The sequence below is a fragment of the Sapajus apella genome, unplaced genomic scaffold, assembly GCF_009761245.1.
Source record: "Sapajus apella isolate SASKATOON/1434 unplaced genomic scaffold, GSC_monkey_1.0 scaffold44, whole genome shotgun sequence".
Taxonomy (NCBI): domain Eukaryota; kingdom Metazoa; phylum Chordata; class Mammalia; order Primates; family Cebidae; genus Sapajus; species Sapajus apella.
In genome coordinates, this window is record NW_022436984.1 from 12,415,717 (window position 1) to 12,431,816 (window position 16,100).

At 33.2% G+C, this 16,100-nt stretch overlaps 2 protein-coding genes across 4 annotated transcripts in view; one reads left to right on the forward strand and one right to left on the reverse strand.

Annotated features, from left to right (window-relative positions):
- Nucleotides 1–11,591, forward strand: part of ARHGEF33 (Rho guanine nucleotide exchange factor 33) — a 134,841-nt gene extending 123,250 nt beyond the window's left edge. Inside the window, exon 19 of one of the 2 annotated variants that reach the window (XM_032239377.1) lies at nt 6,794–11,591. In XM_032239377.1, the coding sequence (XP_032095268.1) occupies nt 6,794–6,869 (76 nt within the window). In that variant the 3' untranslated portion in view covers nt 6,870–11,591. The remainder of the gene's footprint in view (nt 1–6,793) is intronic. The other variant, XM_032239373.1, reaches the window with a different exon arrangement.
- SOS1 (SOS Ras/Rac guanine nucleotide exchange factor 1) overlaps nt 1–16,100 on the reverse strand; it is a 131,701-nt gene that overhangs the window by 28,257 nt on the left and 87,344 nt on the right. For both annotated transcript variants that reach the window (XM_032239370.1, XM_032239369.1), the window contains exons 9-15: nt 14,303–14,430; nt 12,857–13,512; nt 5,134–5,215; nt 4,242–4,364; nt 3,785–3,888; nt 2,411–2,633; nt 905–1,024 (exon numbers count right to left, since the gene is read on the reverse strand). In XM_032239370.1, coding sequence (XP_032095261.1) covers nt 905–1,024; nt 2,411–2,633; nt 3,785–3,888; nt 4,242–4,364; nt 5,134–5,215; nt 12,857–13,512; nt 14,303–14,430 — 1,436 coding nt within the window. The remainder of the gene's footprint in view (nt 1–904; nt 1,025–2,410; nt 2,634–3,784; nt 3,889–4,241; nt 4,365–5,133; nt 5,216–12,856; nt 13,513–14,302; nt 14,431–16,100) is intronic.

Sequence of the window (16,100 nt, forward strand, 5' to 3'; positions counted from 1 at the left end):
AAGCTGATTCTGGTAAGATGTGTATGGCAAACTCTAGCCAGGCAACCACTAAAAGAACCTCAAAAAAATTTAATGAAAATTAAAAATTAGTGAAACTAAAATGCTACATTGGAAAAACATTCAATGTTTTTAATGAAAAATATTGTCATTTTCATTCAATGAAAAACACTACATGCAAAAGACAGGAGGAGTAGAAGAAAAACACAAGACATATAGAAATAAAATTGCATTGGCTGGGAGTTGCGGCTCATGCCTGTAATCCCAGCACTTTGGGAGGACAAGACAGGCGGATCACTTGAGGTCAGAAGGTTAAGACCAGCCTGGCCAACATGGTGAAACCTCGTCTCTACTAAAAATACAAAAATTAGGGCTGGGCATGGTGGATCTCACGTCTGTTATCCCAGCACTTTGGGAGGCCAAGGCAGGTGGATGACTTGAAGTCAGGAGTTCAGGACCAGCCTGGCCAACATGGTGAAACCCTTTCTCTACAAAAAATACAAAAATTAGCTGGGCGTGGTGGTATACGTCTGTAGTTCCAGCTACTCAGGAGGCTGAGGCCTAAGAATCTCCTGAACCAGGGAGGCAGATGTTGCAGTAAGCTGAGATCACGCCACCGCACTCCAGCCTGGGTGACAGAGCCAGACTCTGTCTCAAAAAAAAAAAAAAAAAAAAAAGTAGGCAAGTATGATATCACACACTTGTAATCCTGGCTACTTTGGAGGCTGAGGTGCGAGGATTGCTTGAACCTGGGAAGCAGAGGTTTCAGTGAGCCAATGTTGCGCCACTGCACTCCAGCCTGAGTAACAGAGTGACACTCTGTCTCAAAAAACAAACAAAAAATTGCATTGAAATTTATAACATAGTTGACAGCTATATAAAATATAAGAATGCCAGGAATACTTACTTCTCAAACCATAGAGTGAGGTTGGTGGTATGTCGAATCATCTTCAGAAGATTAGGAGAGTTAATTTCTTTGTCTTCTTTTGTCCACACACTTCCAACTAATTCTGATGGCTGTACAGCTCTAAAATCAATACATAATGATACATGACACTTTTCCTCTAATATAGACATTGTTTATTAAGTAAATGAAATAAAAACTTAAGTCCCCTATGAACTTTCCTCTTATATCAAAAGAAAGGGTTGTGAAAACAAGGTGTAACAAAAAATTATAATTATGCCTCATATTTCCTTATGGATTTTATTTTGAGACAGAGTTTTGCTCTTGTTGTCCAGGCTGGAGTACAATGGCGCAATCTTGGCTCACTGCAATCTCTGCCTCCCTGGTTCAAGTGATTCTCCTGCCTGGGCCTCCTGAGTAGCTCGGATTACAGGTGCCTGCCACCATGCCCAGCTAATTTTTTTGTATTTTTATTAGAGATGGGGTTTCACCATGTTGCCCAGGCTGGTCTCGAGCTCCTGACCTCAGGTGATCCACCTGCCTCAGCATCCCAAAGTGCCGGAATTACAGACGTGAGCCACTGTGCCCAGCCTTTAAAAACTATTTTTAAAAACTAATTTTTATGGAAATACCTAAGTACTTTTAGTGTTGCTTTATAGTAGCATTTTGCTTTGGCAAGGTTGAGATTCCTCCATAATATCTTTCCCAGCACTTATAAACATTATTAATAAATTAGGATGACAAAGTAGACATTTAAGTAATGACAGCTGTTATAATAATCAGTTCAAAGAAAGTACAGTAATCAATGCAATTTTTTTTTAATATAAAGGAGAGAAAAAAACCTGTCACAAAAGGGTCCTAAGAAATAAAATAAATTCTAATGCTGTAATTTTCAGAAACATGATTTTTAGTGGAAGATCTATCAATTTAGCTCATTTTCTCATTTAGTTATTTAAAAATGAATAATTTAGTTTGAGATTCTAAATAGTCCCCATTTAAAATCGGAAAGATAATTATATCAATGTAGTATGATAAACTAAAAAAGACTATAATGGCTATGATATAAGTTCACAACAACAGCAGTAGCTAACATTTATTGAGCTCTTACTCTGTGCTAAGTAATGTACATACACTGACTTTCAAACCTCAAAACAGCCCCAGGAGTAGGGTACCATCAGTAGCCCCATTTCACTATTGAGGAAAATAAGGGGCAGAAGGATAAAGTTACACAGGGAGGTTAAAGTTGCCCAGGGCCAGCAATTGCTAAAGCCAGGATTTAAACCTAGCCTTACCAACTAGGGGTGACCACAGAAAGACAGAAGGTGTAAATTCAGCTAGATGGACCACGGGAGTGAAAGAACAGGAACTGCCTACCAGGCCTTATTACTAGACACTTCATATAACATTTCAGTTAAGTCTTATGACAACCCTATAAGGCAGAAATCAGTATTTCATTTTAAAAATTAACTCTTTTGAAAGATTTTTCAGCTTGAATGTTAAATTACATACCGGTATAGATCTGATTCAAGTAAAGTGAGTTGTCGAGCAATTTCTATTGGGTGTAAGGTGAGCAGGTCAAAAGTCTCTATGTGCCCAGGTCTGCTTATATGCCACTCAACTGTGGGAGGTGAACTCTGAAATGTAATATTATGACCTGGTCCATTGTCTCTTGCAATTTTTTTCCTTTGGATTATTTTAGTGATGGATTCAACCCATTTTTTCATTGCTTTACCTGCAATACATTATATTTTAAATAACATTGAAATATTATTATTTTATATTTTAAAAATGGTTTAAAATCACACAGACGATTCCTGAATGTATCTTTGCTATAAAAAGTTCAAATGATCAAAATGAAAAAATGCAAGTTTCCCTTTTCCATTTCCTGGTCCCCTATCCCAATCTTATTCTTCTCCACATGGGTAACCACTGTTAATAGTCTGGTATGTATTCTTCCAGATCCTTTCCAAACAAAATTAGAAAGTAATTAATTTGTACAGCTTGTCTACTCCTATTGTTCTGATTTTCAGTTTAATGTATTACTTGATAATCCTCCAAGAAAAGGTGTATCTTACATAAATCACAAGATTTATAAGGATAGATTATACACATTCACTATTAATCTAATTAACACTGCATTTTATAAACCAATAAATATCAGTGCCAGAGGACTGATTCCTTCATTTTTAGTGTGAGTTTTGATGTGGCTCTGTTTTGTATTGTACATGAAAGTACTATTATTTAACTCTTTATTTTCTGATTCTCATTTAGAGCATACAATGGAAAAAAAAGTAAGTTTGTCTAAGACTTTAATGCTTACCGCAGTCTAAGACATCCTTAGAGCCAAACAATCATATAATCTTTAAAACTAGAAGGAAAACTCTGGAGATTATTAAACCTAGCTCCTTATGTTATTGACAAGAAAACTGAAGTCTAAAGAATCTAAGTGATTTTGCCCAAAGTCAACGTATCTGATTAGTGGCAGTGTTAGACACAGACTCTCAATTTAATCCACTCTGCTTCCTCTCAGATTCTCTCTATTGGCCTGTGGCCCACTTGACCTCTATCAGTGGTATTATAATGGCACAATGTAGTTCCCAAATGCCCTCACACTTTTGGATATGTGTGAAAACTTGGCTTAACCAACTCTAAAATAATCAGTAAGTTGATTCACTAAATGAAAATACATTGGATCAACAGGGTGACTACTGAGGAATTTGCAGGTCTAAAGGTTGTTTGATGAAAAATTTTAACTTTTTCAAATGGTTATGCTGGTACCATTATAAACATCTCTTACTACTGAGCCACAATGACATCAATTGATAGTTACCATATTGGTGCTTTAATTACATATAAAACTAGGCACCTAAAAAAAAAACATACCTCTTACTGTTCCAATAAATTCTTCCATTCGTTGCAAAAGATCAGCATCTCTTTCAAAATCATAGAAGTGGTGCTCTACCCAGTGCCGACATACATTTAATACTCTATGGCATTAACACAGAATTGAATTACATGGGAACTCAAACATAAATACAATGCGTAGTACAATACAAATGAAAACAGAGTAACTCTTACCAAATTAATCTTTTTTCTTTTTTTTTAAATACTGTCTTTTTCAGCTCCATCAATTACCAAATTAATCTTACCAGTGTGCTTAACACTTCCAAAATTCTAATGTTGAGACTTATAATTTCTGATAACTGCTCTAATTAGTAAATTTAATTTACTAATTTTATTGTCATCCCCACCCACCTTGTTTGGGAAAGGTCCTTATATACTTCAACATTGAAACAGAAGTTTGATAAAGACTTATTTACTTCATTTATTTAATGCTTACCGAAGTTGCACAGGCTGTATATATTCTTTTCTAAATCTTTTTAATTCTGCACTCAAGGGTTGATCTCCATTCTCTATAGCTATGCGATCAGCTTCTGTTGGCTCAGGCTCTGGAATTTCAAACCTAACATAAAATGAAACAAATTAATGAAAATACTAATTATATTGAGTTATACAAATAGAAAACTACAAACCTTTTTACCAGTCAGCAAAAAGAGAATACTGTAAAAAATTACTAAAGATATGCATCTCAGTGTAAACAAGTGAGAATTCTATAATATTAAAGGCTAATAAAATTATTTTAAAAATTTTAAAAGAAATTAGTACTTGCCAATATAGATAAAACTAACTACAAACAAAATAAAGAATACATGCAAATTCTAAAAATAAATGTGACTATAAAGTTATGGGACTGACATTCATTTTTGGTTAGTGGAATTACTCTAAATCAGGTGACAAAATCACTTTGAAGGGTAATTCCAGAAAAACTGACTGTTCTTTATTTAGGTGTAGGAAATATTTTCCTTTTATTACAGTATTTGTTCACTGACAAGCTCTATTTTACTCAACATAAAGTATGTTTGAAAACTGTTTAGAACATCTGATTCATCAAAATTTGAATTTCTAGACTCTAAATTATAAATTATATATAGATCTTTAATTCTGTAAATTTGAAATTTCAAATGCTGAGTTTTCACATACAAAAAGAATATTTTTTTATTTAAATAAAAGCTAACATTATAGAATACATATTCATCTAAGAGATTTTATTTATTGAAAAAGTGCTCATGAAGTCTATTTTAAAGCTCACCTAACATATTTCTGAAAAATGTAAGATCTTAGCTCAATCTTTAAAAAAATAATAAATTTAAATATTTTTTAACTGGACAGACCTTTCTATTATAAGACTCAGTAGTTCTTGAGGTTTGCAAAAGGATCTGTATGTTGTAAGAAATGTCCGAACAAAATTGGGATCTAAGAAGAAAAAGGAAAAATATCTTATTAAAGTCTTTGATTCAAAATGATTAAAACTATTATTTACATTTTCAAAATAGATCAAATAGTCAAGTTCAAAGGTTCCAAAATGTTTTGACAAGTAGAAGGCTTTAGACTTGGTAATGCACTGCTAGCTTAGTGCCTTCTAAATTAGTTGTGAAAACACTGATATTAAAACTTTACATCAATTTATTTCTTGCCCTCTGCACACTGACAAGATGATCTTAAACTCATCGTTCATATGAATGAGCAAGAAAGAAAAGCAAAGGTAAAGCACAGAGCCAAGCTCCCCCCTCCTACCACCTATCAGGATCTCAAAGCATCACCAGTTGGTTTATCTCCCTTGTAAAGAGAAAGGCCACAGCAATAACCCATTACTTTTTCTTACATCAAGGTTAGTTTATCTAGGATTGCTTATCTAGCTTTCTTTAAATCATGTTAAAAGAACATACAACTGGAAATTGGAACTTATAAAGTAGTAGCTTAAATTAAATATAGTATTTAAATTATTTGCTAAAAATCTCACAACTGCTTAAAGATGCTTATAAAAACTTATAAGCTATTAAACTATTAAATGTGCTAGAATATTTTGGTTTGGTCCTATTCCATCCTTTAATTGCCTTTATTTCAAGTAGTCACAATGAGAGGTCAATCGTAAGTACAGGAGTCTCCAATCCCTTCCATGAAAGGACCTACTTTTCATTCACATCTCCATGAAGTAAAACAGGAGGCTAAATGTGATCATTCCTCCAGGCCTGGCCTACTCCTTATCTCCATGACAGTATTCTCCTACGTTGTGGAGAAAGGCTGCTGTCACCAGCACAAGAGACTTGGGCTGCTGTCTTCTGCATAAAGGGGGGAAAACATCTCCCATAACGGGGGGAAAAATCACTCACTTCTACAACTCAAATTTTGTCAAGGCCTACATTTAATTGTAAGTCTTTTTTTTTTTTTTTTTTTAATGGAGGGGAAAGTTCAGTAACTTGAATCTTTTATTGGGAGCATTCTTTTCCTATTTATATTAGGGACTGGCAAACTCCAATAGTAAATTCATAGAGGAAAGCAGATGCCTTTATTTCTGTTAGGCTACATAATGTGGGTCAAGTTTTATAAGAAGCACAATGTCTTTTATTAGCATAGGATTTAGCAAAAGCAGAATGTATTTGTTTGGAAAATGTCTATTTAGGCCGATTCTCACTAAGAACCATCCTAGGTTTAGCCTTAAAATAAAATGTTTACAATAACTTTTTCCCCAAAAAGCAAATTCATGGATTTATCATAAAACAGAAATATACTTCCAATCTATATATATATATATGGTCATCAAGATAATAACTGATTTAAAAATCAGACAACCTTGAATTTAAAATAATACTATTTTAAGTTAAAGAAAGATTTACAGGATAAAAATACATTGGTTTTAAATGCCCCCTTCTCCTTAAGCTTAATTATACCTTCTGAGGCTAGAGTGGGTTACTGATAAAAGTAATTTAAATACATATAATCCTTTAATAATTTCCTCTCTGTTGGTATTTTATTGTTTGTCTTCAGTTACAGAGTTCCTCAAAAGTTAAAGACTAATGTCTCATCCAGAAGAAAAGATATTAAAACAGAAGGCTGTACAAGATTTTAATACAGAGATTTTTATCGGTTTCATCACAATCTTCCCTTTCAAGAATCTTCTTCCTGTTCTGCAAATCTATTTGTAAGGTGAGGCTACTCAAAAAGCAAAAGCAGTGGCCACTAGAGAGATGCTGAGTGGTCACTGTTGGAGAGAGACCACATCCACAGTACAGAGTACTCCAAGCATCCCTGACCTGTGTTCCAAATTTAGGGTACCCTCTCCCTTTTTAAAGGAAAAGTTTATTTCAGTGTAAAAATCTAAAATCAACACCCACATCCATTTTTTTCTCAAATGCCACGAAAATCAGGCTAAAAAACTGAGGGATATCAAGGGGAATTTTAAGTTGAAAAACAATAAAATCAAGTTCTAAGTGAATTAAAGTATGTTTTAAGAAAACTGTGGCTATGTTTAAAGGCAAGTTATTTCTAAACAAACTTTTAATCTTCTTAAGCCAAAACTTCTGGCCATTCCATTACTTCGGTAATTGATTATAATGCTGGGAAAGCCATGATGTGTTTCAGTGGCATAGTCAAATGGGATCACACTAATTCTTGGTCTGTTATGTAACATTCTCAAAGAAACTTTCACATAACTTATTTCATATGATTTCTGCAGAAACTGTTCACATGAACAAGCAGAAACAAGGAAGAGATGTAACTAGGCTTATCTAAGGTCATACAGCAGAGTGGCGAGATGGATCCAGAACCTAGATCATGTGATTCCTGATTTAGTGCTCTTTTCTATCATATCATATAACCTCCCTGGATTAAAGAAACCCTTAAATCCAGGGTTCCTTAAAGTTTCCACAGCTGTGAGATCTAAATATAAAGAATTAAACCACAAGTTATAATCACTACAGAAATTTACATGAATGATTAATTCAGAATGTACCTGTATTGCTAATCTTGGTTAAAGGCACCAGAAAGACACTGAAAAACTAGCAGTCTAATTGTGATTCTGTAACTCTTGATCAGTCTTCTTCCAGATTTTAGGAATTAACAACTGTACCTTCCCGTATGCTGTATAGGGTTTCTGCAGCTGGCAGTGAAATTAACATTCCCATAATCATGACTGTTCTATTAGGTTCTAGAGTTATTTTTAGCTTGACTAGAATTAAGAGTAGTCTTGTCAAAAGACAAAAGTAGCAGAAACTAGAAATAAACCAAGAAAATCTGGCAAAAATTTAAGTACTTTGAAATAATATCTTGAAGGCTGCATACAATCCCAGGCTTGTATTAATTTATATTCTATTTTTAGTCTAAAGCAATGAAAAATTGCTAATGAATCAAAAACACAGAGAAGACAAAATACTTATATTTGAAATTTTATACAGAAAAGCATACAAATTCCAGAAGTTACTTTAATTTCTATTGCATTGGTTTCTCCATTTCAATGACTAACATACACCATGTCACTAACCACTGGAGACCTTTATCTTACTGATAATGTAAAGAGCTAAGATAACATAAACAAATGCCCATCAATAAGGACCGGTTATATAATTTTGTAAGGAAACAGAGTACCTAGTTCTTTTGATTAGGCAAGGGTAAAAATGAAGTTTTATACTGCCATCGTTAGGTGTAGAGCAGCAGTTATCTACTCATATTCTAAAACCAAGTTGCAGAGAGAGATGAAAGGTAAACACATAAAAATACAAAAGCCAGGCTGGGTTTGGCTTTAAAACATAAGCAAGAACATATAATTGGAGAAAAAAATTAAAAACAGCCTATTTTTATATTCTCCTTTCTGTTTATCACTTGCTTGTGGAGATAATTCCACAAAGTTCTTTTTCAAACATGACTTCCTAATGGATTTTAATATGGTCAACAAAAAGTTTTTCTACAGTTTTTTCCCCCCCATCATTAGAGATAACATTACTCGGCTACTTGACTCTCAAATCCCTGCACTAACGTTTCCACCATGTTCATTAGCTGCTTTGCTTCCCCTACTCAAAACAGCTAACTCTGTAGAAATACCTGCCATTCTACCATCACCAACCTGGTTTAGGCCCAGGTTATTTCAAACAGAAGCTATAGTTATTTTTGTGTACTGGCCTTCTATCTGTCTCTGTCTTCCTCACTGTAAAACCACCATTCTTTGATATTTTACTGCACAATTCTTCAAAATTTTAGGAACTCAAAATATACCTACATTAGTGTTCAGAATATAGATTGGAAGTGATAATCCAATCCTTTTTCCTTATGTGCCTGTTTTGATTGACAGTTGACATTTTATTTGACAAGGTCAATGAGATTTGTGAAATATTTATTACATAAAAAAGTTATTTATGTAAAGACCACCCTACACCCAACCACCATAGTAAAACACTGTTAATCAGGATGTCTGTTCATGTGATAATTCTCCCTTTAAAGCAGCCATTTAAAAAGCTACAAGAAACAATAAGCTCCTCAACAAGGGTTTATAAACAATCAGTCTTGAATTCCTTCAAAAAGGAAACAGACGCTATGCTGACGCACAAACACTTTTTTAAAAAATCAGAGAGTTTAAAAATAGAACAACACTGCCCTACAGATCAAAAATTGTTCAAAGGTTTAAAAAAGTTAAAACACCCAAACTGAGCTTATATAGGACACAAACTCAAAGTAAATCTAATTCAGGTTTTTGAGGCTTTCCCATATGAAGGTATAAAATAGCAGTAAATACTTTAAAGAAAAATATCTTTTGGCTTAAGTTTTTTTCAATATCATCTTCTGTAAAAGAGAAATTCCCATGCAAGGGAAACACCTTTTCCCACAGTTGAATATGCAAAGCTTTTATTTCCCAAAAAATGTCAATTCTGAACTATTATCCTTACTTTAGGGTATATTTTTCTAAAATAGACTATTAAACTGGACACTGCACCACCTACCATTTCTCTAATGTTGTTTTAGGTCTCATTAACTAACTTGTACTTTGTTGCCTACAACTCTGTAACAGAAGTGAAATTCCTACTCTCAACTTTTTCTTTGTGCATATTGCTTTTTGCTTTCTTACTTAGGATAAAGAAATAGTCTCTTCATATTATTTCCAGATATAGAATGATCCATCCAATTGGATAATTTTTCCCCTAGCTTTTGGGACAAATCCCAAAGTTCTGATATAGTTAGGAATTATGATACATCCAGAAACACCAAATCAAGCTATAGATTCCACATAAGACCCTGTTGCAATCTTTTAAGCAAGTTAACCATTTTCTAACTGTAAAAAAAATAAAATAATGACCAGTATCTAACTATACATAAAAAATCTATGCATTCCAATGGAAGTGTATCTATAGTGAGGGCTCACCTCTACCCTATTTCAATAAGAAAAAAAAAATTACTGACAATATCTTCATAGTACACACATTTGCTCAGAAATGAACAAGCCATTTATATTATTGGCAGTTCAAATCAAGGAAGTTATTTATTTTTTATGAGTTCACATCTGTACCAGATCCTTTTATTGACACATTAATTTAAAAGTTATAACATACTCTATTCATGAAAACAGTCACCTTATATGAGTCAGTGTAACTAGGTGAAAAGTACTCTACTAAGTCAAGAAACCTAATTTCAAGTCCATGTTCTGGAATTAACTGGTAATATGACTTCTGGCAAATCATATCTTCAGGGGACTTGGGATTTGTCTACAAAGTGAAGGCTTGTACATCTCTTTGAGCACTAGAGATCTATAGCTCCATTTTGTACATTACTGTTAAAACACTTGAGAGATAAAGTTGGCTGAACACCACAGTGAAATCTGAATAAAGTAAGGTTAAACTAGTTTCTCTTCTGTTTTTATGACAATGTCTAACCAAACTATAATAATCTAAAAGATGCTGTAAGTGATGTCTTATAGTATTCATTATTAAATTTTCTCATGTATTATATCCAATGTCTTTTATTACCATTTTATATAATAAAAATGTGTAAGTTAAATGCTAGCTTTGTTTCAGTGTAAGCCACAACCTGTACTGTATGTTCTCCAATAAATATACCTACTAACCAAATCATAAATCCCTTTTTTCTTTGGGTAGGCTGATGAAAGGTGAGAGAAGAGCAGACCAACAATTCTTAAAAACAAATGGTAACTTGATCTGTTACCATTGTAGTTAGGCCTTAAAAATCCACTTCAGTTTTACAAGTTCATAGATGATGGTCTATTAAAAACCCATTCTATGTTGCCAGAAATAAGTTCAGTAACAGACCTTACAGGATAGACCAAATAAGCTAACAGTTAACACTAATTTTTGTGTATTGTGAACCACAACTCACAAAAGCTGCTTGTAGACCCCAGTTTCACCAGTAATATATTTATGACATATTCAGTTACGCTCCAAAAGAAGATAGAAAAGAAAAATGTCAAAAAACTTAGCCCCAGCACTTCTAAAACCAACACTGGCCTTTTATTTCTCAAGAAATTATTGGAACGACTTTTTTAAAACTTATTTTTTTAAGTAAAATAATGCCATCGATTTAAATTTTCAATACACTTAACTTTAACAAGGTTCTATAAATTTTGAAATTTAAGTGTTTTATATTTATTAGAAGTAAAAGCACTCAAAATATTACTCGATATCAAAGCTAAAAATTGATATAGAAAAGATCAGAAATAACAAAACATCATTACAAAAGTACCACATCCATAATAGACTTTAGCCAGCATTGTACACATTAAGAAGAGACTTTCAAGACTACAGAACAAGTATCAGCTTGTTCAAGTTTGCTTTAAAATGTCCTCATTTAAAAAGTAAAAAACATAGCTCCTCAGAAAATAGCTGTCATTCCTTGGCTGCTTATTAATAATCATAAATTAGCTTTGTGAAATATAGCAACTTAAAGAAAACTTTTATCACTCACAATCAAGTCTTACAGAAACAATTACAAATTTTATAATTTGAAAATGTTTTCCTGCCCAAAGATCACTGACTTGTGACAGTAAACACCAGTAGTAAATCTTCTCCGGCAGTTGCCACTTAAAATCCTCTACAGGAAAAAAAAAAAATTAAAACTTTTCTTACAAACACAGATAAAAATCTAAAGATTAATTTTACTCCAAATGAGTCTAGGAGCCCCAAAAAAACATATTTAGGATGAAATGATAAAAAGTTTAGAATGCTTATGTTATAAAAATTCTGAGTCCTTTAAGGGAACTTAAAAACCAGGAAAATGTGGCAAGAAGGGCAATTTAACTTTTAAAACCTTAAAAATCCCTTAAGCAGCAAAGAAGTATTTTGGAACCACAAATTTTGGGTAACTTAACAAAACATTTTTATAGTTGTAGTCTAGATCATAAAGAGTATAGAGAAGGTTGGTGAAGTACAAGTAAAGTAGCAGGTCATACTACTGAAAATTGTACCTCTCAAAAAACAGCTTTATGTGGAAAAAAATGACAATAACCTATTTGTTTTTCATGTAAAATCTAGGCAACCTATTTCCTATGGTTTATTTTTCAAATTTTTGGGTCAATAAAATAAATACATTGACTATAGACATTTCTAGGTGAAAAATAATAAAACTAGAGTCCTTGGCTTCCAGGATTGCCACATTTAATATTAAATAATCAGGTTTAGGAGTGGAAATCGAGAGAAAGCAATGCTGTATATATTTGTATATTAATATAAAAATTTTGTTATATTAACATTTTTACTATATAATCTCAGTAATAGAAAGAGAAGAAAAAAAGACAAAAGAGTAAACTTTTTAGATCCCAGTTAACGATGATTTATTACGAACTTCAGTCTTGTTTCTGTTGCTTTCTAATTGGATAAATTTAGCCAAGTGACCTCATTTTCTCATCTATAACTGATGGTAAGGTTAAAAAAAAGTATGTAAGTATAGTAGAAAAAGTAAAACATTCCAAAGAAATATAAAGTGTTGGTATCTTTTTTAGTCAAAGAAAAGAGGTCTTTGGTTGTTAGTTTCTTTTCTATTTTAGGCACAATAACCCATGCAGGAAAGAAAATCAGTTTGAAGCAGGAAAACAAAAGTGACAGCCAACTTCGTATTTCTTACCTGCATACATATGGTATGTAAGCCTCTCTATAAGTTTAATAACAGTTCCTGCTTTGATAATTGGAATTCCAGCCTTGGGCTGCATGTTCTCTTCAAATATAATATTCTCTTCAGAGTCAGGCTCTGCAAATCTATAAACATCAGCACTAGGCAGCCTCATCTGCTCCTCTTTCTCTTCCTGTAGCATTGTTACATCAAGCATCCTTTCCAGTGTACTCCGGTACTGTAAAGATATCAATGCTGCCATCCAGTTGTTTTTCTCTTCAGCTGACTTGGCAGAAAATATAACACTATTTTCATCTTTTAAAATTATTTCAAAAGCATGCTTGTATTCATTGGTGTCATCTTTATCATTAATTTGTACCTTTCGCATAAAAAACTTTTCTTTAAGACGATATTCTGCATTGCTAGCACCAGGAAGTCTTGGCTGCCCATGATTTGATTTACAGCAAATCATTAAGCCATCAAAGAGAAATATGTGTCTCTCGTGTTTGGCTCCTACACGTGTAAGAGTTCCTTCCATTATAAATTCATTGCAACACTGTCCAATGTCTTTTCCCTCCCAACCATCAATATTCTTCTGAATCTCGTTCATTTTCTTGATTGCTAGTTGTTTCCCCTTCATTTGCTGACTATAAAACCGACATGCAGATTCACTGGAATAAAGAAAAAGGCATTATTAGTACACAGATGACAGAAAACCCAGAGTTCACATAAATAAGGGAAAGTGTAAATGGAGATTTTTAAAAGTCTCACTGGGAAGGTATTCACTAATTCCCCAATATATTAGTGTTACACAATTACACAATTTTGAAAATTAAAGCAACCTAGAAAATTTTTTCAGTGTTCTAAAAAGTGCAATGATGATTGACAAAATTCTACCCTACAATTTTAACTACAAAATGATCATTTCTATCTTGGCTACTAAATATTTAGAATCAAATATTAAAAAGTAGCCCAATACAGTAAAAAAAAAAAAAAAAAAAAAGATTTGAAAGATTAGATTATATAGAAGTGCTTCAATGGATAAGACCCTAAGCGAAAAACATGTAGCACTTAATATAATTAGGAAAGTGGAATCAATGTTATCTGAATTAATGCCTCAAGTTATATAATCCCTAAACTAAAGGATACTACTAATTTTACTTTGACAGAACAATGATGCCAGCATAAATCTACCCAATATATTTTACTGTGTCTCTCCTTTAGCTTACCAGTTGACTCTCAGGAGGTCTTGTCTGGGAGTATGCAAGGAAAATGCACAAATATGAAAGGTTTTTCAAACAATAACAATTCTCTTGGCTTTGATGTCACTTCCTCTGAAAGACCAGGCTTGTCACTAAAACTATTTTCTTCATTGTTTACTTGAGGAGGGAACTGGGATCCCTGAATTTATACCATAATATTCAGGGTGAAAAGGGTATTTTAAAAAGTAAAAATATTCACCTCAGTCTTCGTTTTGCAAGACTTTTAGAACATATTTTTTCCATACCACTCTGAACATTAAGCAAAGCTGTTATTGCTTGTTTTAAACATTCCTTGTCTTCTTGATCTTCACTTTTTTCTTCTAACTGCTGTAAAGCCAAAATGACAAATCTGAACCAATAGTACACTTTTGGATTAGATAATAATAAGCCCATTTAAGGACAAAAATAACGTTTATTCAACTGTCACCACAAGAAAAATGTTAAATGTGTCATCAAATATTCTTTTTAGAAGTGTTTTTCTTGTGTGTTACTACCTATATTAATACACAACCAAGTTTTCTACATTAAAAGACCAAGATTAGTGGTGTTAAGATGGGTTACATATTGTGACAGGCAATAATATGTAGTTTCTCAAGATGCATACCACTGAAAATAAATGAGGAGCACAATCAATCTATTGAATTATCATAAGAGTTGGCACAGCACTAAGCATGTAGATGAGGTTTTCTTTTTTTAAAGTGTGGAATTTGATCTTAGGTTTCTGATCCCTTTATTATTGTTATATAATATTGAGATGATAAGGAAGATAAATATACCAAGAAGGATGCAATATGGTAGCGGGAATCAAATTTTGACTCTACTTCTACTTCTGTCTGACCTTGGGGCAAGTCACTTGATCTCTGAGCCTCACTTTTCCCATTTGCCAAATAAGTCTTATAAAAAGCCTACCCTGCCTACTTTTAGGGGTTATTAAAAACCAATATACTTTGTAAATGGCAGCATACAATGTAAGTGTAAATTGTTTTCTTTGTGATTCTCCTACAGAATTAACATTAGTATAATGAAGAACTTTGTCCTTATCCACATTAAGATTTTGAATAAAGCTGCAATATACGTATTTATGAAACTCAAGCATATTTTCTATTACTGGCAAATATCTATGTCAGACAAAGTCTGTACTTAACAAGAACTAAGTCATCAATAAGTACTAATTATCAATACAGTAAGGTGACTATGATTCAGACAAGCAATTAACAGATATATGAGTGACAATAATTCAGTAACCAAAATCTTCTAAACCTGTTCCTGGTTACCAAAAGGAAAAGTTAAGAAATCTTAAAAAGTTAAGAAAACTTTTTAAAAAAGCTTTTAAAAAGTTAAAAAAAACCTGGTTGCCTGCAATGGCCTATGCCTATAATCACAGCACTCTGGGAGGCTGATGTGGGAGGATCGCTTGAGCCTAGGAGTTCGAGATCTATTAAAATTTTATCAATAGAGTTTTCATGCAACAATTTAGGAATACCTACTCTGTATCATATAGGATATTCAAAGTGATTTATAAAGAAGTTTACTTTTTCTTTTCTTTTCTTTTCTTTTTTTTTGAGACAGAGTCTCACTCTGTAGCCCAGGCTGGAGTGCAGTGGCACGATCTCAGCTCACTGCAACTTCTGCCTCCCAGCTTCAAGCAATTCTCTTGCTTTAGCCTCCCGAGCAGCTGCGATTACAGATGTTTGCCACTACACCCAGCTAATTTATTTTATTTTTTTATTTTTAGTAGAGCTGGGGTTTCACCATGTTAGCCAGGCTGGTCTTGAACTCCTGACCCCAAGTCATCTGCCTGCCTTGGCCTCCCAAAGTGCTGGGATTAGGGGCGTGGGCCACCATGCCTGGCTAGAAGTTTACTTTTCAATTAGCTTCATTATTCATTAGTACATTAGTACTTTAAGGATTTTATGTTCTTGACAGGTTTTCCTTAAAGGTCAACAACACATTCCTTTCTGCTTCAATTGATAAAAATCAGTTACATGCATGCGCAC